Source organism: Delphinus delphis, chromosome 13 (genome assembly GCF_949987515.2).
Source record: "Delphinus delphis chromosome 13, mDelDel1.2, whole genome shotgun sequence".
In the NCBI taxonomy this organism is placed as follows: domain Eukaryota; kingdom Metazoa; phylum Chordata; class Mammalia; order Artiodactyla; family Delphinidae; genus Delphinus; species Delphinus delphis.
In genome coordinates, this window is record NC_082695.1 from 21,933,927 (window position 1) to 21,959,262 (window position 25,336).

A 25,336-nucleotide genomic window follows, 5' to 3' on the forward strand; every position below is an offset into this window, starting at 1 on the left:
TAAAGAGTTTAGCACCGTGCTAGACTCCTTCATGTCTCGGTAGGTTAGGTTTATCCACAAGGACTTCCTCTTCTCAGATGGTTATTAGGGATTCTGGGGTCTGATAAAACTCAATACTAGAACTGTGAGCGCAAGCCGTAGTACCATTCTGTGTTCAGGCTTCCACTAAATGCACTTTTACTAGTAAAAATTTGACAGTGCTCTCCTACCTATCTTTGATTTTGTGTTTTGCAAATTTTGAAGAAACCTCAAAGAATTTTGTCTATTTTCCAGTAACCAGGGGTAGCCTTTAAACAGCCTGTTAATTATCCTGGTGATTCCGCTGTATGTCTAATGGTCTCTCCATAAATTCCTGAATGTGTTTCGAGGTCCTCTTGCATCAGTTGAAGTAGATGTGTTGTTAAGGTCTGGAAGCCAAATAGTTTTGGATGCTAACCTAGCTCGTCTCCTCTGTAGCTGCCACTGAATGTTATGGTATTTCACAGCCATCTAGACCGGGATTTATGTGGGAGTTACGCTATCTCTCTTTTCCTACATCCCATTGGGTGGTGTCCACCTTAGGTAACCACTGCTTACAAAGCAGTGAGAAAGCATCTGTGAAGTCTATTTGTAGTGGCTCTACTGTGTTCTCCCCAGGGCTCAGCTCATTGTACTGAAATAGGATCCACTCAATGGGTTGAAAAATGCATCCCGCCCATATGACTTTAAGTTTTGAAGTTGTTTTTGACTGTTGAGTCTGAGACGTGCACACCGGGAGTCAAGCAGGTCTGCAGCCTGCCTACTGAAGTTTTCTTTCCATTTGTTTCCTAGATGCACCCACTGGGCCTGTGTAATAACAATGATGAAGAGGACTTGTATGAATATGGCTGGGTAGGAGTGGTGAAGCTGGAACAACCAGAACTGGACCCGAAACCATGCCTCACTGTCCTCGGCAAGGTAAGCACGAGGCCCTCTGAATTGCTCCCATTTTGATTGGTGTTCTCCACACCCTTATTTCCCCAATTCCTCAAACAGCCGGTTACAGAGAAGAGCCTTGCTGACACAGCACTCTTTCCTGGCTGAAGTCATGGCTTGGAGCAGCCCCCCATGGTACCCAGAAGCTTGGACTCTGATGGCAGCTGCCAGCCTCAGAGTGGGCTCCACCCTGCCCACTGTGTGGCCTTGGGCAGGTCACTTCCCCTCGAGGAGTCTCAGTTTCTTCTCTGTGAACTGGGTTGATAATAGAGATTCACCATCCCTATCTTACACCCTTGGGGCCAGATATTTCAGAATTCTGAGATTTGGGGCATTTAGAAAGGTATTAAGATGCACATATTTTGTATTAAGGAACTCCCAGGAGACGTGGGGCCGTCCTCAGGAACGAAACACATGCATATTTGTGTAGCAAACTACATGGATATTCACATTAAGTGGGACAACTAAAATCTAAATAGCCCCGTGTTAGTTCAGGGCAGCTGTGCCTCCAAATGAGTTCAGGGCCATTAAGTTTCGCTGCCAAGTAAGTTCTGAATAGACTCTGGGGTTGTAGAGCTTTTTCAGTTTCAGAATGGCAGATAGCAGTTGTAGTCCTGTATTAGACCTTACCTCATAGGATGGTTAGCAGGTGAGATGAGATACAAACGTCTAGCAGAGAAAGCTCTCCAGAAATGTTCACTGCCATTGGCTATTGATATTCCGTTTAGAAGTACTAAAAAAAAAAAAACTTTCTTAGCCTTAAGGGTCAGCATTACCTCTGGCTGCAGTATAAGATAAAAGACAGAAATACATTTACTTTGGAAAACCATCTGTCAATGATCTTAAAATATGACAGATAACAACCTGTTTCGGTTTTTTTTTTAATTATTTATTTTTGGCTGCATTGGGTCTTTGTTGCCGCGCGCAGGCTTTCTCTAGTTGCAGTGAGCGGGAGCTGCTCTTCGTTATGGTGCGCGGGCTTCTCACTGTGGTTGCTTCTTTTGTTGCGGAGCACCGGCTCTAGGCGTGAGCTTCAGTAGTTGCAGCACGTGGGCTCAGTAGTTGTGGCACACGGGCTTATTTGCACCGCAACATGTGGGATCTTCTTGGACCAGGGCTTGAACCCGTGTCCCCTACATTGGCAGGTGGATTCTTAACCACTGTGCCACCAGGGAAGTCCCAACAACCTGTTTTAAACTGGATCATTTTGTTAAAGGGAAAGGTTTGGAGAAAGTTGTTAGAATTTTGGTTGGAGAAAAGGTAGTATATCCTAAGGGTAGTGTTATTGCTTGGGAATTTTTTATATTCTCAGAAGCTGCTGTTCTAAGTATCATGGGGAGACAGCTGGGGGGAAAACAGTCCTGGTTCTGACCTCTTGAGGAGATTCAGGCCAGAGAAGAGGTGGTTTTGATGTAGGGAGCCTTTCCCACAGTCAAAGCTGTCCCAGCCGGTGTCTCCTGAAAGACTTCTGGCCCAGGAGACCCTCATGGATCTAATCTGTGATGTTTGTGTCCCACTTGTCTTCTGAGTAGCTTCCGACCACTTGTCAAGTTCCCCTGCCCTTTTATAGAAGGAGAAGAAAAAAAAAAACAAAACCACAGGGACTATTACCTATTTGGTTTATAATTCCCGAAGGTGAATCAATGTGTTTTAGGCAGCCCAGGCCCCGATACTTCATCGTTTAAATAGTTGGCCAGAGCTGCCTAATGATGCTCGGAGAGCAGTGACCCCCTGGAGAATACGTTAGTGTTTTCCTAGGAGAAATGCCAGCTCCATCCAAAGATTAGGAACAGTGCTTTCCTTGTAGGTAGCACTCTCCTAATAGAATATTTTCTCCTGTACTTAAGCTGCTGCTGTGCAGGGCTCAGCAGCTCAGCTTCATTTTGTTTGCCCCACTCCAGTGGGTCTCCACCTACGCGTCTGTCATGTCTGTAAATGGGTTGGAACAGGGCCCCTCGGAGACACCCCATGTTCTCCCATGGCCTAGTGGTGATGAAGTCCCTCAGAGAACCCAACTGCTCCTCCTCCGCCTGGGACAACCATGTAGTGGTTTGACTTGAAGAGTTCTGTATGGTTTGGCCTGCCGGCCTGTGAAGCCACAGGGAATAAAAACCCTCGACATATATTGCCTCATTAAGTATTTCTTGAGTTTATTCATTCACCAAGTATTTATTGAATGCAGGGGCCCAGGAGCTAAGCGCACGGTTGTACCTGCTAACAAGCAGCACCCCACTCCATGTTTCTCCGTGTTGGGAGAAACATGTTTCTGTTTGGAGAGGCTGTGGTGGTGGCCAGGTCATATTTGCATGTGGTTAATTACTGAAATTTGGCTTAACACCTGAATAAAATCATTAGCCAACGCGCTTGGGCCAGACAAAGCAAGACGGTTTAGCGTTTGCTTAAAACCTGGGTTGGTACAGGAGGTACAAAGAGTCAGGCATCTCTCCCTCTCCCTCTCCCTCTCCCTCTCCCTCTCCCTCTCCCTCTCCCTCTCCCTCTCCCTCTCCTTCCTCTTCCTCTTTCTCCCTCCCTCTCTTCTGCTCTCTCACCTTGTTCTTAAGTGTAGTTGTTTTCAGCTTCAATTTTATTAACTTCGCTGTTTTCTTTCTTTCTGAGCCCCCAAGTGCAGTGGCAAGAGGCTAGGGTAGGAAGAGCAAAGTGGTCCTCATGGGTGGCCTGCTCACCTGCAGACACACAGCATGGTTTTCTACCCTTTCTTTGCCCTTAGTGGTGAAGGCAAGAAGGAGGTGGGCAGCTAAGAGAAGCACAAAAGGAAGACGCTACAGCCAGGTCCCCGTGGGGGTGGGGGAGGGACTCCTCCGTGTAGATGTTGAGACTTGTTGAAAACCATAGACCGGGGTGGGGGGTGGGGGTGCTGTCGGGCGTTTGGAGGAGCCTGGGGGAGAAGGGGGAGGGGCAGACGCAGACCCCTCTCCCTCCCCCATCACCTACCCCCATCACCCACCTGCCCACAGAAAGTGCCATGGGGTGAAATGTGGAAAATAACAGAGGAATGTCCTAAATTAAGAAAACGTAAATGCCTCTCCAGGAGTTCAAATAAAGTTTCATTTTAAAAGGGAAAGACATAAACTCATCACCTCCGTTTATTACTAAGTGCTTTTGAACTCCAAAAAAGGAACACTATAAACTCATGAGAGAAAAATGATTTATGATCCCCGCCTTATAATCTTTTTGATTCTGGAGGAGGCAGGGCAGACAGTCGGATCAGCTAGGGGGGCACAGTTGGGGTGGGGGTGAGCTCCCCCAGAACGTAGCAGGCCAGGGCACCAGGCCAGGCCCCGGGCAAATCCCTTCCGCTTTCTGGGCCTTTCTTTTCCACTTCATGTGAAGAGGCTGTTCTGGGCTCCTTGATTGTCTAACATTTTGAACTTCTGTATCATATTAAAAATCTCCCCTTGACATTCTAGTTTTTGGGGATTTCTAGGTGCGGCCTTGAAAGTCTCTGTTAACCTGCAACAGTTTACGTCCTCGGAAATTGAAACAGGAAAAAATAGACGTTACTGAGCAGCTTGTTATTGAAAGTAAGGGTCTTAAACCATCCGCAAAGTGCAGGAGTCTGTGTTTATGCCCCAGGCATTTTAACCCTTCAGTTCAAACAGTGTTTATTATTTAAGCATCTTACGGGATTGGTAAGACATTGGAAGGTCGACTTTAATAGCCGTGGTTCTTATGACTCTTCCACCTCATGGAGAGCCTCGTGGCAGGGAACACACAAGACGTGCTCAGATCTAACACAGCCCGCCTGGCCCAGATTCACCAAACATGGAAGAAAACCAGCCTCTCTCCCTCACACCCCACGCTGGAGTGGACTCGTAGGGATGGTTTTAAAGGGCAGGGTGGACAATAGGCATGATATTGGCTCTTGCCAGTCCTTAGGAGGAGAGCAGAAAGTTAGTAGAAAGACAAGAAAAACAAGGGATTTAGGTCAAAGAGATGCAGCTCTGGCTGAGTGACCTCGAGAAGGTCACTTCAGTTCTTGGGGCTCATGCTGCCCTTGTCACTGGGTTGGGGGTACTGCGAGGGGCCCTGAACACAGAGCCTGGCTCTCGGGGGACACCCGGAAAGAGTGTAAGAGCAGCCCTCGTGTGGTGGGTGCTCGCTGAATGCCGAGAGCTTTCCGAGCAGCGTCTCCTCTCATTGTCAGGCCAACTCTGGGACCGTGTCCAGATTCCCATCTTAACGATGAGGAGATCTCAACCTAACCTGAGATCCAACGGCTCCCAATTGCTGAGCCGAGATCTGAGATCAGGACTGTCACGCCGCCGCATCAGCGCTGGTTTCTTCCTCCTGCCTCCTTTTGCCTTTGCCGGTTTTTCTAGATAAAAATCGGATGCGTTTCAGTAGTCACTGGCTGGGCAAGGACTGTTGGTCGCATTGAATAGAAACCGTGCTTGAGCTGTGTTGAGCCGAAAGGGGAATCTGCTCTGGAAGCTCCTGAGTGTGTCGTCAGGGAGCCTGTGATGGGTGCGCTGCTGCTCCTCTGGAACCGCCGACCGCAGGGCTTAGGTCTTCTGGGAATCTGCGATATTCTCCACCACCCCCCACCTCCTTGGTCGGGGACAGCACCCCAATATCCCTTGGGCTGTCGCTCTTGGTTTCAAGTCTAAAGGATTCCAGAAAAGGGATTTAGTGGCCCATCTTGGATCAGGTGCTCACCTGTAGTCTGGTCAGCTGTGATCCGGGGCTGGGAGTACACTGCGACTGCCCAGCCGTGTGTGCGGCGTGGGTGGAAGGTGTGCCTTCCAGAAGGAAGCTGGTGGGGGCAGTGCTGGGCTACCGTCCCCAAGCAGCTCCCTCAGTCACCCAATCACATGTGCACTCACAAGCAGCTGGACGATGGCCTCAGTTTATCCCAGGTCGGTCAGAGAGGCGCCAGTTGGAAGGGCCTGCTCTGGTTCCTGTGTGCTGGCAAGAGTCACCTCCTCTTGCCCTGAACCGAGGGCCAGTCGCTGGCACAGACAGTGGTTGTTGTGAGGAGAAGCACGTCCCCAGTGCCGGAGGGGTTGGGGCTCTGAGGCGGGCGCATAACCTCCAGGAAGAGGGCGGGAAGAACGGGAGCAAGTTCCTCAGGGGGCATTGAAACTTGCTGGGGCAGGAAGAGGGTTTCGGATGAAGGAGTTTCATCTTCATCCCCCAGGAAGCTGGGAGCCACTGAAGATTGTGGGGATGTTCATTTGGCAGTGTGTCTAGGCTGGTGGGAGAGGGGAGGGTCAGGTTACTCTGCTGGTGGGTGCTTCTGGAGCTGAATGGGCCCAGACGTCAAGTCTCTTGAACGCTTTGGTGAGGCTCCAGCCTGTGACGTTGCCAAGGACACCTCGTGTTCACCTTCAGATTTCCCGGCTTGTCTACGGCCAAACCACCCTAGACGGGCCCGATCTCGTCTCCATCTCGGAAGATTTCCCGGCTCTTCATCTCGCCTCTCCAGTTTCCACCTGCAGCAGCAGCCTGGCCGAGCGCACGGCAGGTGGACACTGCCGGGAACCGCTGTGCCTGTGAGGCAGGGGAGCGGCTTGGCAGTCCTGGCTCTTCTGATGAGCAGCGCGAAACCCGGTGGCAGGTGGGGGCATGGTCAGTGGAGAACTGAACCCTTGCGTTCACTCCACCGACCCACATCCAGCCCTCGGAGTGTCTAGGTAACTTCTTCAAAGAGAACAAAGACCTTAGTGACCAAAGTGACCACAAGGCAGAAAACAGAATCAAAGGAATTTAATATTTTCAGGATGGTTGGGAGGAGAGGGAACACATAATGGTTAAGACTGGGGTTTAGTCATCAAACTAACCTGAATTTAAACCCCAGTTCCAACCCTTTAATCCATGTGACCTGGGATGGTTCCTGAACCCCTCTGCCCATTTCTACCTCAGGAGACAGGAACCTCGAGGCACCTCAGGGAGAGAGTGTATGTCAGGTTCACGCGTGGCTGGAAACACAAATTAGCAGCTCTTGGTGCACATCCTCTCTCCCTCCCTCCCTCCTTCCCTCCCTTATTATCCTTCAGTTTCTTTCAGCACTCACAGTGCTGTTACTTAAGTAGTCAGATCCTTAGAGACAGAAAATAGAGTGGTGGTTGCCAGGGCTGCGGGAAGGGGAGAATGAGGAATTAGAGTTTAACGGGGCCAGAGTTTCAGGAGGAGGTGGAAAAGTTCTGGAGATGGGCGGTGGAGGGGGCAGGGGGCTCGTCGTGCCCTTCTCGTTCAGAGTTTGGTCACAGATGGGTATTTCCTGCAGTATTGGGTGCCCCGGCCCTTAGGCTGAGCCCAGCTTAGCGCTCCTGAGAATGAGATTCCCCGCTTTGTCTCAAGAGCGATGGTGGGACTAAAATCTTAGGGTCTGACTTGAAAGGAAGGTGGTGGCTGACTGGAGCAGGGTCTCAGAGCAGCTGCCCCCATCACAGGCATTGGCCTCTTGAGGCAGGGAAGTGAGTGTGATATTTGCCACATACCTGAGCTCAGGGTACTGTGACTACCCACAGCTCATTGCCGTGGTATCCTTGGGAGCACCTGTGCTTGGGACACTTACCTGTGTCACACCTTCCCAGAGCATGTTACCCAAGGCATCTTATTGCAGCGGTTCTCAACTGGGGGTGTACACAGTGTGCGCCCATGTGCGTGCACACGCGCGCACACACACACACACACACACATACACACATACCGCCCCAGGGGACATTTGGCAATATCTGGAGACATTTTTGGTTTTCAGATAAAAATATCCAGGCGAGGATGGGGGTGGGGCTGCTGCTTATCACCCTACAAGGCATAGGCCAGCCCCCCTACAACAAAGAACATTCTGGCCCCAATGTCAGTAGTGTCACCATTGAGAATTCCTGTCTTTCTGTGACACGTTTTCTCTCCCTAAGAAGACCTTAAATTCCACTTCTTCCTTCATCCTTTGCTCCTCTGCCCTGCTGGCCTCCAGTACAGAGACAGGTTCCTGGTGTCCTGTGGTGTGTTCGTTGAAGTGCACGAGCAGTGTTAGAGCACGTTTGTGTTTCCACGTGAGGAGCGCGGGGAGCACGGTTTGCAACTATGCTGCGTGGCTTCACGATCTGGGCTCCCTGCGGTCCTCTGCGCTCCTCACTTTAGGCTAGTTAACCTCTCTTGGTCTTTGTTTCTCCATATTGCCCTCTGTAAAGATAGTTGTGACAATTAAAAAAATGATGTGTGTCGAGTTCTCGGAGTGTGTGAATACTCAACAAATATCAATTTCCTCCCTTCTCTAAACATACTCCTGAGGTGAGGTGGGTTTCTGGTTGGAGAGGAAGTTTGGAAGGCTCTTCAGATTTATTTTAAGGAGTACTTGGGTAAATACCTCCCATCTTTGGTTAAAAAGGAAAGCAAGAAAGGAACTTAGTGAAAGAAATCGGATCAGGAGGAAAAGATTGACATGATATGAATGGAAAAAGGAAAAACTTGGGGACTCCCACTTTTCTTCTAAGGTCATGTGTCTGATTTGAAAGTCACAAACTTTTAATCTGATGCTTTTCTTCTATGCCTAAATCTTCCAGGAACCTCTTGGTTAAAAGGCTATATTAAGCACAAGACTTTTTTTTTTTTTTCTTAAACTAGGTCTGAGACATTTTCAGCTATAAAAGGCTAACTGAAACCATTATTTGAAATCCTCTGAAAGACTTAAGGGAGTTTTGAAGATAGAGCGAGTGAACAGAACAAATAATGTTTCTGCCAACCCAAGGAGCACAGGCTGATGGCCATCTCCCCAGCCTGGGGGAAGCCTGGCCCACTACACTCCTTCTGGCCATTGTCCCCTCTGATTGAGCCAGGCCATCAATAGAGCAGGGGCCACAAATGAGGCTGTTCTGGAAGACTAGGACTGGTGTGATGAGCCAGCAGAAAAACCATCAAAAACAGTTGATGACCTTGTCGACTTTTGAGAGGCCATTTTGAATAATAACCGAAGTTAAAACCTAACATATTAAGTCATGATAATATGTATAGTACCAGTCCCAAGTCAGGTGACCTGAATCTCTTATACCTGGAGATAAGCCCCAAAGTCCCATCTGCTCACTGTTCTCAGAGAGAGGGGTCTTGCACGCACCTGGCTGTGTGCGTGAATTAACCCAAATAAGCAGCAGCGGGCTGCCCCTCGAGTGCATTTCTGGCCATGTCCAGGGGCATTTCAGATTTGGTGGGGGCCTGTCTTGACAGTGACTGCATGTAACTGGTTAACGATCTACGTGGAGAACCTGTGCACAAGGTTTGACCAGCTCACAGTCTAGGGCACTTGAGCTGCACCTGTGCAGGAGGGCGCCTGGGTGCCCAACCTGGGCGGAGAGACCCATTGGGTGAAGACATGGAGGAACGGGAATACTGGCCAGATCTTTTTTTTTCTTTTTTTTTTTTGTGGTACGCGGGCCTATCACTGTTGTGGCCTCTCCCGTTGCGGAGCACAGGCTCCAGACACGCAGGCTCAGTGGCCATGGCTCACGGGCCCAGCCGCTCCACGGCATGTGGGATCTTCCCAGACCGGGGCACGAACCTGTGTCCCCTGCATCAGCAGGCGGACTCTCAACCACTGCGCCACCAGGGAAGCCCCTGGCCAGATCTTGTCTGCTAACCTTGGTCACAAGACCTTCTCAGACTGCGGACAAAAGCCACTTCTTTGCCTCGTCCTCTGTCTTTCGTGTTTGTTCCCCTTACAGAAAGCACCATATTTCATTTGATAAAAGGTAGCATTCAGCTTTGGTGATCTTATTTTCCAAATCAGACCTCGGGCTGTGTGTTCTAATACTTTCTGTGCTGTTTTAAGTTCGAGGCAGTCTAAACAATTGGGATACTGAAATCCTTTAAATTCTGCATCATTTTTGCTAGTTATAAAAATAATAAAAGAGTATCAACACATTCCAGTAGTTCTATGCACTGCTGGATGCAATAAAATTCTAGTCAGCCTGAAGAACTTTGGCTGTTTCTTGGCATGTGTAAAGCCCTCGGCCTTCACTATTACACCTTACCCGGTTGCTGATAGATGTTCACAAATGTATCAACTTTTAACTTAACCTCAGAGAAAAGAATGTGGAATATGCAAGGAACTTTTGTTACCTTGGCTTGCTCTTAATCAAATTTTAAAGCGTTTAGCTTCAAAAGCTTTCTTTTTCATCTATTTGTAAGCATAGTAGATTGGCTTTTAAAATGAGTTATTTTCTTAGTGTTTTTCCTTTTTTTTTAGAGTTTCAGTTGCTAGAATCTTAACTTTTTGTTTTTTTGCGGTGTGCGGGCCTCTCACTGTTGTGGCCTCTCCCGTTGTGGAGCACAGGCTCCGGACGCGCAGGCTCAGCGGCCATGGCTCACAGGCCCAGCCACTCCACAGCATGTGGGATCTTCCCGGACCGGGGCACGAACCCGTGTCCCCTGCATCGGCAGGCGGACTCTCAACCACTGCGCCATCAGGGGAGCCCTAGAATCTTAACATTTTTATAACCCCTAATCTTAACCCCTAATTTTAAAGGTATATCCAAAATTTATAGCATTAACTTATTTTACTGTTTCTGTAACTAACAAATTTTCTGGTTCCTTTGTCTTTTTTTTTAAGTGTGTAATTCTCATATTCCTAGTAACAGGAACAGTGCCTCGTACATATAGTGGGCACTCAGTAGATATTTGTTGCATGAAACAATTAACTATGGAGAATTTAAAAATAGAAGGAAAAAACCCAACTTTAATTTTGCTCCTTTAACACATGTACTGTCAATCTTGGTTTATTCCTTTCCTGTCTTCCAGGGAACACAAGTCTGATTTTTAACGTAATTATTATGAAGGTATGAACATCTGTTCTGCCTTTTCAAACTTAATAACATAACATATGCTAGTCATTTTACCAGTTTGCTATTATCTTCATAACCTATCATTTTATTGGTTGCATAACATGACAATAGAACATACCGTGATATAGTTGACCATTCCCCCAGGGTTCAGTAATTAGATTGCTTCTGTTTTATTTTTAATCCTTACAAAGAAACCAAACTGAAAGCTTTCTTTATGTAAGATGGGCTTTGGGGGTTTTTTTTCCCTCTTTGAATTATTCTCTCATGGTAATATTCCAGGAGGAGATTATAGATCAAAGGATATGAACATTTTTTAAATGATTCTTGGTGCAAACAGTTACAAATTGCTTTTCAGGAAAGTTCCCTCAGTTTACCTTGCCACTAGTGAAGTAAGAGTGAACCATTTTCCACAGAAACAATGCTAACATTGACTGTTATCATTAATGTTTCTTTACTAGTTTGAAAGATAAAAATAGTACTTCATTGTTTTCATTCGCATTTCTTTGATTATTAGCAAGTATTAAGCGCCAAGCATTTTTCCATCTACTAATTAAATTTCCTCTCTTGTGAATTGTCTATTCTGGTCCCTTGCTCATTTATGTGTGGATCTTAATGTAGGTTTTTTTTTTTATAGCAATGTATTAATTCCTTGTCATTTTGGAATATTTTTAAACTGGCCCTTTTTGTTTACTAATTTTTTTTTTTGTTTTAGCTCTCTTGGCATGCAGGAGTTTAAAATTTTACAGTCATCACTCCTTCATGATTTCTTCTATTGCTTTTAAACTTAATTATTTTCTTCCCTCCCTTGCAAGCTTAGAATCATTTTTGCCTTTTCTACATTTTCTGTGATCAGTGGTTTTAATATATTACACCTTTAAATCACTCAAAATTTATTTTGATGTGTAATATCAGGGAGTGGCTAAGTAGAGTCTCTCTCTTTCTCAGAGTTGTCATTGCCTTCATTTTATGTATCTTCCTCCTTTTAAAAAATATATTCTGTTCTACTGAATTCTGTAACAGAATCACATCCTGTGTTATCTACTGTCAAATTCTGTATCCCTTTTTGGGCCAATACCACACTGTTTTAATTTTTGTTGTTTTAGAACACAGTCCCAGAGTTAAATGAAATATGCTTGCGAACACATTTAAAAGAATTAATCCATCAGTAAATCAACAAAGCAAATGCCTGTTTGTGGTATTCTTTAGAGCAGGGAATCCTAGTTAATCCTCATCCTCTCCCACTTAGTGAGTATATCATAACCCTGCCCCAACTCTGTCAGCATGGGGAGCTGCTTTCAGAATCTGTTCATTATTGTAATTGCCATATTCAAGTTTCACTCCATTCCAGCACGCACACAAAATTTTTATTAGGAAATGTATACTGTGGTTCAAACCAACTACTAAGCCTATTTCAACTTTCGGTTACCCAAGATTGTTTCACCACCAAAACTTTTCTACCCATTTCTGTTCAAGAAATAGATGATTGGACTCTATACAGAAATAGAACAGAAATGACTGATCAGATTGTTCCCACATGAAGGCTTCTTTTTCTCTAAGTGCCCAGTGGTTTTTAGTATATTCATAGAATTGTGCAACTACCACCACAATCAATTTTAGTATTTTCATGTTCTTTAAATATTATTAGATACAAGTCCCTTATCAGATGTCTGAACATTTCCATCAACCCAAAAAGAAACCCCTTACCACTGAGCCGTTATCTCCCTTCCATCCTGGACATTCCGTATAAATGGAGTCATGCAGAACGTGGTCTTTTGTATTTGTTTCTTTTTGTTTACCATTATGTCTTCAGGGTTCATCCGTGTTGCAGCAAGCAGCAGTCAGCAGTACATCATTTCTTCTTATTGCCAAATAGTTCATTGTGTGTTTATTGCTTGTTTATCAGTTGATGGACATTTTGGTTACTAAGAATAATCTGTGAATATTTGTGTACATGATTTCTTTTTTAAGATTTATTTATTTTATTTATTTTTGGCTGCATCAGGTCTTAGTTGCAGCATGCGGGACATTTGTGGCAGCATGCGGGATATTCGTTGAGGTGCGCGGGCTCTTCATTGTGGCGCACAGGCTTCTCTCTAGTTGTGGCATGTGGGTTTTCTCTTCTTTAGTTGTGGCGCGCAGACTCCGGGGCACATGGGCTCTGTAGTTGTGGTGCGCGGGCTCTCTAGTTGAGGTGCACGAGCTCAGTAGTTGTGGTGTGCGGGCTTAGTTGCCCCACGGCATGTGGGATCTTAGTTCCCTGACCAGGGATTGAACCCGTGTCCCCTGCATTGTAAGGCAGATTCTTTACCACTGGACCACCAGGGAAGTCCCTGTGTACATGATTTTGTGTAGGTATAGGTTTTCACTTCTCTTGGATAAATAACTAAGAGTGGAATTGCTGGGTCATATGGTAACTGTTTAACCTCTGAGGAACTGCCAGACTGTTTTCCAAAGTGGCCACACATTCTGCATTACTGCCAGCAGTGTATGATTTCTCCACATCCTAGCCAACACTTGTTATTATCTGTCTTTTTGATTACAGACATCCTAGTGGGTATGAAGTGGTATCTCATTGTGGTTTTGATTTGCATTTCCCTGATGGCTAATGATGTTGAACATCTTTTCCATGAGCTTATTGAAGGGTTGTATATCTTCTTTGGCGAAATATCTCTTCAGATCCTTTGCCCATTTTTTAATTGATAATTTATCTCTTTATTATTGAGTTGTAAGTGTTCTTTATGTATCCTAGATACATGTCCCTTATCAGACACATGATTTGCAAATATTTTCTCCTATTCTGTGGGGTTTCTTTCACTTTGTTGCTAGTGTCCTTTGAAGTATAAAAGTTTAAATTTCAGCAAAGTTCAGTTGATCTGTTTTCTTTTGGTGTCATGCCTAAGAAACCATTGGAAAACTCATTCTTTTTAATTTTATTGAAGTATAGTTGATTTACAACGTTGTGTCAATTTCTGTTGTACAGCAAAGTGATTGAGTTATACATATATATATATATTCTTTTTCATATTCTTTTCCATTGTGGTTTATCACAGGATGGAAAGCTCATTCTTTCACTGAGACCCACTAGTCATCTTTAGTGTGGTATTTTACATGGTCGTATATTTAAAGCCCTTCTGGGATTTGTAATAAAGAATTTATTCTCTTTCTTTCCAGAAGCTTAAAGCTAACAGAGGGCCAGGAAGCACTGGTCTCTCTTCATCGCCAGTCCTTGTCTTGAGCTGCTCTCCAGATCCCTTGATTTCACCGGGGTCATCTGAGCCACTACAGTCTCCACGTATCCTGTGGCAGGTGGCTGGTCCAGCACGGGGCATGCAGTGGTGAGGACTCCTTCAGTTCCAGCTCAGTAGCTGAATGGCTGGGTTAAATATATGGAAAGGCAGCAGAGCTACTGCCCAGCCTTCTCCTTTTTTTAGCTAATGATGGTTTTGGAAGAGACTGGCCTGCCACTTCCTAGAATCCCAGCAAATGCCCATGAATATGGGTACTCCTGCTGACCAGAGTTAGGGACCCGATTTCTTTAGGGTTTAAGGTTATATTCTGTCAGGTTTAAGTAGGGAAGACAAGACAGTCTATCAAAATAAAGGGAAAAGAAGAGCCAAATGCTACAGAAAGGACGTAGGCGAGTGACAGCTGTCAGTAAGACTCCCACCTCTGCTGTGCTATTAGTGCCTTTGAAAAGACAATAGCTCAAAGGTCCCATTTTAGAACACTCAGGATCTTCAAATGTTTCTAAAATCATTTTTCTCTCAAAGGTTTACTGATGAGCACCAGACTGTGAAAATAATTCCCCCTAACTGATGGCCACACCCCTGTTCTCAGAAGAGAGTGTAGGTACAGTCTTCGGGGTTGAGGGTCATCGACCAGGATGCTGTGCTCCTAAGAGCAGCACCAACAGGCAGTGCAGGGACCTTCCATTGAGTTCTAGCCGTAACCCACAGCCTGTCTGGAAGGCCTGACTTCACTCAGCCTTGGCAATCAGAAAGCACCCGGCAGAAATGGGGGCTGATAGACGGGCACACGTGGCAGAGGAGCTGGTGGTGCAGTGACTTCATGCCTGCTAGACCTGAGACTTTTCCCAAGTTCTTTCTCATGGGGCCAGAAGCACCGAGAAAAGGGAGAAAAGTTTTTGTAGTTATTTCTGTGTCATTTATAGCATCTGAAATTCATCTAAGGCCCTGCAAATACCGTTTGTTGTTCAAGCGCCCCATTTTTCCTGTTATATAGTCTTGAGTTCCTCTGCTCATATTACAGTGCAGTTAGCTTTTATATCATGATTATGTGGAGATGGATAGATCGATCCATCCATCGATCCGATAGATAGGAGACTGGATGCAATTGGCTACCACACAGAATGTTTACTTGACATGGAAATGGACTCTTCCCTAAAGGTCAAAGTAGTCAGTTTGTTTTGCAAAAGGATTACTTGTAGAATTGCTTTCAGCTATCCACACTGCCCTGCAAACGAACCCCCATCACCACCAAAAAAAAAGACAAATGCAGTATACACCCATCTCTTAAGCATTGTATTATGTTAAGAAGGTGGTATTCTGTAAAGCTGCATCTCTTACCAGGCCCTCACCCTCTTTATCCCTCTGCGCTATTGTCATCTCTGCTGAGGTTGGGCTCTCTTCTATGAATGAGAGAAAATAAGAAAATTGCCTGTTTTAGGCAATGCAGGTGTGTTTCAGAGATATAGAGTTAAGAAGTCAAGTAAATATTTTGGCAGCCCAACAAAGGTAAGCAAGGGAGAACGCACCTCATGGGCTTTTCAAATTACAGGCCTGTCCAAACACTGCCTTCCTCAAGAGCTGCTGGTCAGGGCCAGAGCCTACCCTGCTCGGCGGTGGCGACAAGGCCTGGCCGAGAAGTGGGCTCGCTTCTCTCACTGTCCCTGGCCCTGTGCCCAGTAGGACGCTGTTGGACTTCGATCCATCCGACCCGAGAGGAAAGATACTTATCAGTAAGGGAGAGATCTTTCCTCCTTAACAGATTCTAATCACATAGCTTCCTCTTCCTTGCTGAAAAAATCCCCGATAGCTTTTTCTCCCCTTTTAAATTGGAACGCTGAAGAGACGGGGCATAGCATCTCAGATAACTTTTTCAGTGTAACGTCATCCATCTCGAGGGTTAGGAGGTGGACGGCTATGAAAGAGGACCTGGAAGTAGCATGTCTCAGGGGGGCTGGGCATCCACGTGCACCCCAAGTGCATCATTCTAGGTGGCTTCTGGGTCTCCTGGTTTAAGAGCAGAGACATCCCAGAAGGAGGTTGCTCTGACCTGCTAGTGGCATGTCTCCTCCATTCAAGCTGTGCTTTGTGTCTCTTCTAACAGAACGGCAGACGTGAAAACTCCCTCTCTTCCTTGCCCTCCCCCAGTGGCTTCCACTGGATCACCTTGGCAGGGCCTCATCGGAGGAGGGCGGGAGGGCTGGCGGGAGGAGGGTGGTGGCTGCACCAGCGGCCCCTTTGATCACCTCCCTCCCGGTTCCAGGCCCTGCCGCCAGGAGGCCAGCCAAAGGCCCGGCTCTACTGATCTGATGAGGTGCTGAATAGGACCCGAGGGGCAGTGACGGGAGCGAGAAGAAAGCCTCGGGAATGAAAAGGAAACCCTGTGAACCTGCTTGGCTTCACTGGCCAGATTTTCCTACCAGGGAGCCGCTCAGTTCCTGCCAGCTCAGCCGCCTGCCCCTCACCCCAGCCCCTCCTGTCTCTGCTTTTCAGACCCAGTGTGTGTTTTGTGTTTGAATCATGGCTGCTCTCCCTGGTTCTCAGGCTGGGAACCCACTGCGCCTGTTTCCATGGTCACTGGGAAGCGCTCAGCGCCATGTGCTTCAAAGGGAACCTTTCCCCTCCCGGCGCTTGAGCTGCCCGCCCCAGGCGGCCACACAATAAGCAGCTCCTCCGAGCCAGGCCTCTGACCCTCGCTTGCCAGGAGGAAAACCTTGCCTCTGCCGAGTGAGGCTGTGCAGCCTCGCAGAAATACCCTCAGCAGAGCGTGTGGATGTGCACAGGGCAGGCGAGTGCATGTGTACGCCCGTCTCGCGTGCCCCGGCTAGATTTGGATGGGATGTAGAGATTACAGGTGGTGAGCCTTTGGGAGCCTTTCTGAAGTTGAAGGAAAGAACAAAGCCTAAGGCCCTTATAAACTGGAAGAGAGGTGGCCTTGTTGGGGGTAGGAGAGGGGAAGGAAGAGGAGGCTTGGACTGAGGAAGGTCATGGGACTGGCAGGCCATGTGGGACTTTCTCCGTTAGCCTTTGGGGTCAGCAGAGAATGGAGTCAAGGCAGGTGACCCTGGCTTCCTGTCCCCAGAGCCAGGGTGAGGAGGGTATCTGCTCACTCCTCCAGGACCACGGATGCCAGAGCAGTCACCCTACCCCTCACCTCCAGGTTTGACTTTCATCTTTGCTTGTTTGTTGAATAATGCAGAGGAGTAGAGCCTCTCACATTGTTTGGAGAGACAGAATCAGTGTTAACCATCTGGGAGGGCTGCTGTACAGTGATGCTGGAAGTAAAAGGTGAATGTGCTCTGAGAGCTCACCTTTCAAATGTCAAGCCTGCCCCCCTCGCTTGCGGCCCAAGATGTTAATTTCTGCCTTGAGCTTCCTGAGCTAGAACATGTGTGGGAAATTGGATGTTTCTCCAGCTGTTAATTTGCTACCTGTCTTTACCTTTTGTAATATTTTGATCGTACCTCCTCTTTTTCTCTTGCTCATTTGCCCCTTCTATAAAAACTGTATCTCTTTCCTTTTTACAAAACTATCTGAAATGGTACTTCTCTCGTTTGCACAGTCAGATGATGAGGAAGGACATGCAAGGATGGCACAAGTTCTGTGTATTAAAAAATCTCATCATCACCATGTCCTGTTTGGTGGGCAGAGTACATGCTCCAAATTGTATTCTTACTAGTGGGAGTTGGAGACCTTGAGCTGTTCAGAGTCTGGCCGTGGCCATGGGGTCCAGGGATAGCTGTTCACCCGAGTGCATGCTCCTGGAGGTGATGGCTTCCCTCATTCCAGGTTCTGAGCCAACTCTCTCGAGATTCTTTATCTACCTCGACATGCAGAAATTAATGGTGGTGTGATTTACTTTGGCCCTTTTAGGTGTCAGGCACGTGTCTTGAAGAAACTAGGAAAGAGAGGTTAGGGTTCTTGATTCACTTGAACCTTTTGGGTTTTCTGTCTTTCCTTTCTCCCCAGTGTCAGGCCTAACTTGGACGTAGTACTTCAAGGCTGAACGAATGAGCACCGTTTTCTTTCTGTGTGTTCTCAGGACAGAACTAAATGGGATGGGCGTGGGATGGCAGGTGGAGGGTGCATTGGTGATGGCTCTTGGCTTGAATTTAGCAGTTCTTCAGAAGAAGGTTATTGGTTTTTCACCAGTTATGCTAACGACTATCCTTGTTGGCAGCTTTAATAGAAGGATTAGGAGAATTGGATGTCTCTCACCGCTCGAAATTGATTCTCCAATTCAGTTCTATTGTTTGTCCAAGTTCTGTGGCTGTGATAGTATAAGGAGCCAATTACTCTTTTTTGTTACCAAGAAGGTTTATTCAGTTATTGGGCCAGAGTTTGTCATTTAAGATGCGGATGTGTACAGGATGTTAAATTTACCTGATGGCTCAGAACTACAGCTTCCCACATACTCCTTTGCCCTGGTCGCCACGGTCCCTTGATCTACAGAGGTAGCTTCGGGGTGTCCACAGGGCTCCAACCACCCTCTGGGCACTGCAGGGCCGTCATGGGGAGAAAATTAGGACAGACTCCTTCAGGTCTTTGCTTATACATTGCTTTCTCTTAAAAGTCTTTCTGGGTCTGTGGTGTGTTAGCAAGGGAAGGCTTCACAGAAGAGGTGAAACCGAACCTTCAAGAGTGGGTGGGTTTGGGGTAAGAAAGGGATGCAGGAGGAAACGCCAGGAGTGGGGCCAGCAGGAGTAGCCTGCTGGTGTGTAGTTGGTGTGTCCCAGGGTGGGTCTGAAAGAGCAACTTGACCCGGCTGTGTGGTTTTAGTAGACAAGAGATCCCCTTGGTAGGGAAGGCATTTCCAGGGAGTGTGTCAAGAGGTGTGCAAAAGAGGAACACACAGTGGAGGGGAGGGGCACGTGGTCCCAGCAGAGGGAACCAGGATGTGATTAGGCCTAGAAATAGATTCCCAGTTTGGACATTTCTATGATGTTGCTGTAAATTGCTATTCTGTGGCAATTTAAGTAAAAGAGAGGAATAAAACAACGTATCAGAGGCCTTAAAATGTAAAATCCCAGAGAAGTTTTACATGATTGAACTAAAGTGGTACTTGGTAGAACCTGCCCGGCCAACGTAAAACACAAACAGGGCTCTAATTTCCCTTCCCTGTGGCGCTAATTCTTTTTACCCTGAACCTTCTCTCTCTCTCTCTCTCTCTCTCTCTAAATCGTGGTTCAATATATACATAATGTAAAGTTACCATTTTAGGCATTTTCAAGTGTGCGATTCTGTGGCATTAAGTGCATTCACATTTTGTGCCACCATCACCACCATCCATCTCCAGAACTTTCTCATTTTCAGTTGAAACTCGGTACCCGTTAAATACTAACTCCGCATTCATCCCTCTCCCCAGCCCCTGGCAGCCACCATTCTACTTTTTGTCTCTATGAATTTGACTACTCCAGGTGCCTCATGTAAGTGGAATCATATAATATTTGTCCTTTTATATGCTTTTTACTTAGCATAATGTCTTTAAGTTTCATCCATGCTGTAGCACGTATCAGAATTTCCTTCCTTTTTATGGTTGAGTAATATCCCACTGTATGTATACACCATGTTTGTTTATGCATTCATCCCTCGATGGACATTTGGGTTGTTTCCATCTTTTGGGTATTGTGAATAATGTTACTATGAACACAGATATACAAATGTCTCTTTAAGACCCTACTTTTGGTTCTTTTGGGTATATACCCAGAAGTGGAATTGCTGGGTCATACGGTAATTCCATTTTCTACAACAGTTGCACCATTTTGCATTCCCGCCAGTAATGTACAAGGGTTCAATTTCTCCACATCCCATCAACACTTCTTGTTTTCTGTTTTGTTTTGTAGAATAGTCATCTTAAGAGGTGTGAGGTGGTTTTTCACTGTGATTTTGACTTGCATTTTCCTAATGATTGATGATGCTGAGCATCTTTTCATGTGCTTATTGGCTATTTGTATATCTGCTTTGGAGAAGGACTATTCAAGTCCTTTGCCCATTTTTTAATTGAGTTGAAATCCAGATTCTCCAGTTTTTTTTTTCCTTTTGTGGCCTGTGCTTTTGTTGTCTCTTCTCTCTCTTTTGCACTTGCTCCTTAATTCATCATCAGCTAACATTTTCTTACACATAGAAAGTTATACAAGCATATCTTACTACTCGGTCTTGGTTTAGAATTTACTGTTGTCCTGAGAGTTCCAGAAAGGAAGAGAAATTTTACTTCCTGGGCCAGGCTCTCGGGGACTTGACATGTTGGAAGATGTGCTGTTGTGGATACAAAGAATGATACGGAACTGCACAGAAGGTTCCAAGGCTGTTCCTAGGCTGGCCACAGGGGTCCAGCAAGCTGGCTGCACTATTCTGTGGTTGACCCCTTGCAAATGGGGAGCTCCTGTCCGCCTCCGTGGCCAGCTGCCACCAGCCCCATGGTGTGAATGGTGAGGAAGTGGGGGCTGGCGGCTGGCCGGGCTCCAGGATGCAGCCTTTGCTGGCGGAGAACCAAGGCGGGGGGGGGGGGGGGAACACTCTTGTGTATGAGAGAAGTAGTGCCAGTTCCAAAACCTATAATTCCCAAGTTTAAAAAAGAAAAAAAGATTTTTCAACCAAACTGTGCTTTTATCTTTGGATTCTGAATGGGAGATTGTTCACACAGCTAAGCTGGCTGCAGAAGCCAAGCCAGTTAAAACAATATGCAGGCAGCTCTCCTCCAAGTAACCAGAAACTGTTGGCTCAAAGGACCCTGAACCGAGGAACCAACCTGCTGGGAGACGTTTTCCAAGTAACTCCAAGCAACGGCCTGAATGTAAATTCTCCTGTTGGGGAATGGCACTTTGGCAAATGAAGACCCTAATTAGAGATGGAAGGGTTTCTATTTTGTTTTTCTTTAATCCTTACCCTGGGGCCTTTGCAGGGCCGCCATGTCTCTGCTTGTGTGCAAAGAAATTTCCAGCTTCTCTTTGTAACAAGATCCTCTTTTGGGAAAGAAGCAACAAGCTGACAATGTGGGCCCACCGCAGCCGGGGGACCCCACCACCAGCCTAACCCAAAACAAAGAGCTCGGTCTGGGCCAAGAGCTGGGTCACCTGGATTGGCCAGTCGTTTGAAGCTGTTGGCCAAGTTGGATCCCGGGCTGCGCCCCCGCCCCATGAGATGCTCAAATCCACGCTTAGACTGCAAGTGAAGTTTCTTAAGTCCCGAAGGAGAACAGTGAGAACAAAATGCAAAGCAGTGAGGGGGAACTGCAGCTCTGAGGTGCCAAGGCCAAGGTCGAATTGGCACTGGGTGGTGGGACCCTCTTATGTCTTCAGCCTTGCACATGAGTCTGTGCTTCTTGATCTTGGCCATGAAGTGGAGGGGCTATGCTCCTTTCAGACTGATCACCTCTTAGTTCTTGATTATCCGGAAGTATCGCGTGTGTAGAGAATCCACATACACCTGTTTTGTTTTGTTGTGGGTACATCGTTGACTTGCCCAGGAACCCTCAGGGGCTAGAACAGATGATCTCTCTCATTTTTACTCTTTTGTCCTAAAAAGGCAAATGAGCAGTGTTCTCTGGGCCCAAAGTATAAGGCTGTTGGTAAATGATAGAATCAATTTTAGACAATTCTAGATAATTACCATGAGCACGAGCGATGTGCCATTTCCCAGCTGATCTTTGAGGCACCCTTCGTCCTTCATGTTGGTAAGTGTGGGAAGGGCGTGTGAGAACTCTGTGTGCCTGAGCATTTTATGCACAATTGAGGGCTGTTACCTTATTCATCGTTAAGTTCACTGGGTGCTTGTGCCTGAGTGACTTTAAAAGTTCATAAGGGGAAATTACACTTTTTGGAGTCAAATGTGTGAAGCACGCTTCTCCTGAGTTCCGTGCTGAGCCCTGGGCTGCACTCTGTCCAGATAGAGTGTCCTCTGGTGTTCACAGCTCCGGGAGCCAGTTGATACCCGCCTTTAAGATGAATACACTGAGTCTCGGGGAGGAGACTTACCCACAGCCACCTCCTGGCTCTGTCCAGGTCCTGAGGTAACTTCAGACCTGCTCTTTCTAGGCCACCCCAGCTCCTCTTTGCCCGTTAGTTACGTCCTTTGAATTAGAAGCTGAGCCTACAGACGGCAGTTCTTCTTCTACTTGTGCATGTGTAACAGGACAGACAGATTCCTGACCAACAGTCCACGCCCCCAACTGGGGAGGAGCCCAGCGCTGCCACCCATTCCTGGTTGTCATGTGCCAGAGGGACGTGTCCACTGTGTCTGTTTCCCACAAGCCCTCAGCTTGCTCAGACTGTCTGAAGTGAGGTTTCAGGGAACCCCAGGACGTCTGTCTTCCCGCTCCATGCCTGTGGTTAGGCCGCTGTAGCTCGGCCACTGCCTGGCAAGATGATGCCGGTGGAGAGTATCCTGTCAGTGCCAGCAACTGGCCCTGTTCCAACCTCGCATTCGTGCTTCAGTTTTCATTGGGGCTTGTAGAAACTACTTAAAGTCATCGGGAAACGGGTAGATCCAGAAATAAAAAGACAACTAAGTTTTTAGAGGCCACGTTGATCCTTTTAAAGAGATAAGACAAAAGAAAACCTTCCCACCATGGCCTCGATTTATCCTGTCGCTCTTTGGGGAGTGTGGTGCTTAGGTGACAGAATGTGGTAGCAACTTGACCCTTGTTGTAGAAAATCTTGGCCATGTTACACCCTCACAGCTAATTTAAAGCTGTATCAGACCGAAAGGAGGGTATATGATCATTTGCATGTCAACTTGTACCTAATGATCAGCTTAAACCGTTGCCTGCTAAACTTGTGATGACAGTGGGCTTGGAAAGGGACTCACGTGTCAGGAACCAAATTCTATCACAGATTTTTCAATTGCTGGTGTAGCTATGACACGGAGAAAACTGAACAATAGTGGATTTACGGCAATGATGCTTCACTCCATTAGCATGAGGAACTGGTGGGGTGGGCCTGGGTTGGAGTGGGTACCATTCTCTAATATAAGCAACCACAGTCGTCACAGAATATTGGTGGTGGTCTTTCCCAGAACAGCCTAGCATTGTTAATAATGTTACAATATCTCCATGGTCAGAAGAGAAAAAAACAAAACAGTGCAAAAGGCTTCGTAGTCTTAATATTGTTCCGTAAATATCTTTCCCTGTATTTTTCCTCTTGCCCTGGTTATTTCCATGTTGCCAGAAAGTCACACAGACGTGCGAGGGCTGAAACAACAGTGAGGATCCTCGCCCAAATCTTGCCCCTTGGAAGAGCTGAGAAATGTCACTCGAATTACCACTGTTGTTTTTCTTGCTTTGTGCTCCCCCTTCCCCGCCACTTTTTTAAACTGTTTTTGTTTGTTTTTTTAACAAGGCAGTTTAATAGTAGAGGCATCTTTGGTGTCACTCAGTCATCTGAAGTCATTTGTTAATGCCCTACACGCCCTCAGTCCCTTCCCCCAGGAGCAGTAGCCCCATGGGCTGCTTTGACCTGTCGGGCAGGCTTGGGTGGTTTCTCATGTCTGTGGGATCCCTGAGCCAGGGCAGCTCAGCAGTGCACTGCACAGAAGCCAGGGTGGGGACAAAAGCTTGTGGACCATTTTACTGCAACTCCTTCATGTGACCAGAAGCAAAGACACCCGAGGCTCCCAGCAGTGGTGAAAGGATGCAACGAGCTTGACTCTAAGCGGCTCCCTTTTGTAGCTCAATGTAGAAGAACCGACTGCATCTTTAGATTTCATTCCTCTGTTTATTAAGTACCTCCTATATCCCAGGTCTTCTGCTAAATGCTGCTAATACAGTGGTGACTCAGACAAGTCCCCTGCCCACAGGGGGCTCACAGGCAGTGGGGGGATGCAGAGGACGCCAGCAAGTACACACATATACAACAGGCTGAGTGCAGCCTGTGACGTGCATCGCAAGACCAATAAACAGGGGTGGGAGGATGAGTGGGGTGTCTCTCCATATAGGCTGCCTTGAACTGAGAGCCCAGGGTCAAGGTTCCTGGAAAAAAAGAGGGAAACATTCCCACACCCCTCACCACGTCACAGTGTGCCTGCCTCTGAACCTACCCGCTCTGGCACCTGCTCTTCAGCACATCTGCCGCGTGAGGTGTGAGCTCTTGATTCCTGTGATTCCTGTCACTTCCTAACCATCAAATGGCACTTTGCTACCATATATGTCCTGTCTGCCAAGTAATAAAACAAGAGCACTCAAGTCTTGCAGAAAGTTAACGGCTTATTTTAGGTATCTTGTTAAATATTATCTACTTGACTATTTGGTGACAACTGCTTTCAAACCTCTAAAAGTTATATAATGTGCTATGTGATGTAACAGGATGTACTATATGCAAAATCTTTTATTCTAATAATTGCCAAAAACTTACTGTGTGGGTTTTTTTTTTTTTTTTTAATGCTAAGTTGTAGCCTAAGAAACCCAAAGTTTAATTGAAACTTACTCCGGTTTTGGTGTATTGCTTCGAGTTAACATCCTTCCTTCCAGACTTCTTGCCCTCTCCCAGTGGCTTTAAGAAGGGAAGGAAGGAAAGGGGGAAAAGAACAACCCAAAACTGATTAACATGCAGACTGGCTTGGCTGATGAGACTTGTATCTTCTACTCTGAATTAAATAATGTTGCAAGAGGTCAGCTGATCCATCCCTATGTCTGTGGTCCTGGCAAAGCCCGCGGTCACACTTCACGCAGAGCTTCCCGGTGTGTTGACCTTGCCTTCACTTCAGAATCTAGAGACCAGACCACCCAAGCGCCCTCTCAGCCCGCGATCCGGGCATTTGGGAAGGTGAAGCGGTGTCTGACCACCTACGGAAGACACAAGTGTGGAGACAGGTTGCAATGAGCTAGAGAACTTTCTCTTTAGAAAAAAGTGAATGGGAAGTAAGGCTTTGCCAGGGCAAGGAGTGGGAGCTCTAGCAAATAAAAGGTTTATACTAGAACCCACTTCCTTTGTTTGTTCTACTAAGTAAAGTCTTGCTAACACTGAATAATTATAGTAGGAAAAGCCTGAATGAGGCCATCCTTTCACTTGTTCAATGAAGGTTAATTTAAGGAACTTAAATTCAAGGGTTAATTTAATGAGACTTGAGATAAAGCTTGAATTTAGGGATTTTTGCAAATTACCTGTTAGAGGCAGTGGAAACAGAAGTGTATTTGTTCCTTAATACGTGAGTGACCTCTTAGTATTTAAGTGATTACTGATTAACCAAGGAGTTTCAAATAAGACTTTTCATATTCTGATTTAAAGTACTTGCCCTGGCTGAGAGAGAGCTGGCTTATGTTGGGGTGGGCTGGGAGCAGTGGGGGGGGGGGGCTGCTGTACCTCACAGAAACATGACTTCAGCTGGAGAAACATCCCTCCCCTTCTG

The 25,336-nt window shown here is 46.6% G+C and overlaps 1 protein-coding gene across 1 annotated transcript in view; it reads left to right on the forward strand.

The window, feature by feature from the left end:
• The window catches only part of ZNRF3 (zinc and ring finger 3), a 148,672-nt gene that overhangs the window by 90,189 nt on the left and 33,147 nt on the right, over positions 1-25,336 (forward strand). The window contains exon 2 of the mRNA XM_060028285.1: positions 811-936. Coding sequence (XP_059884268.1) covers positions 811-936 — 126 coding nt within the window. The remainder of the gene's footprint in view (positions 1-810; positions 937-25,336) is intronic.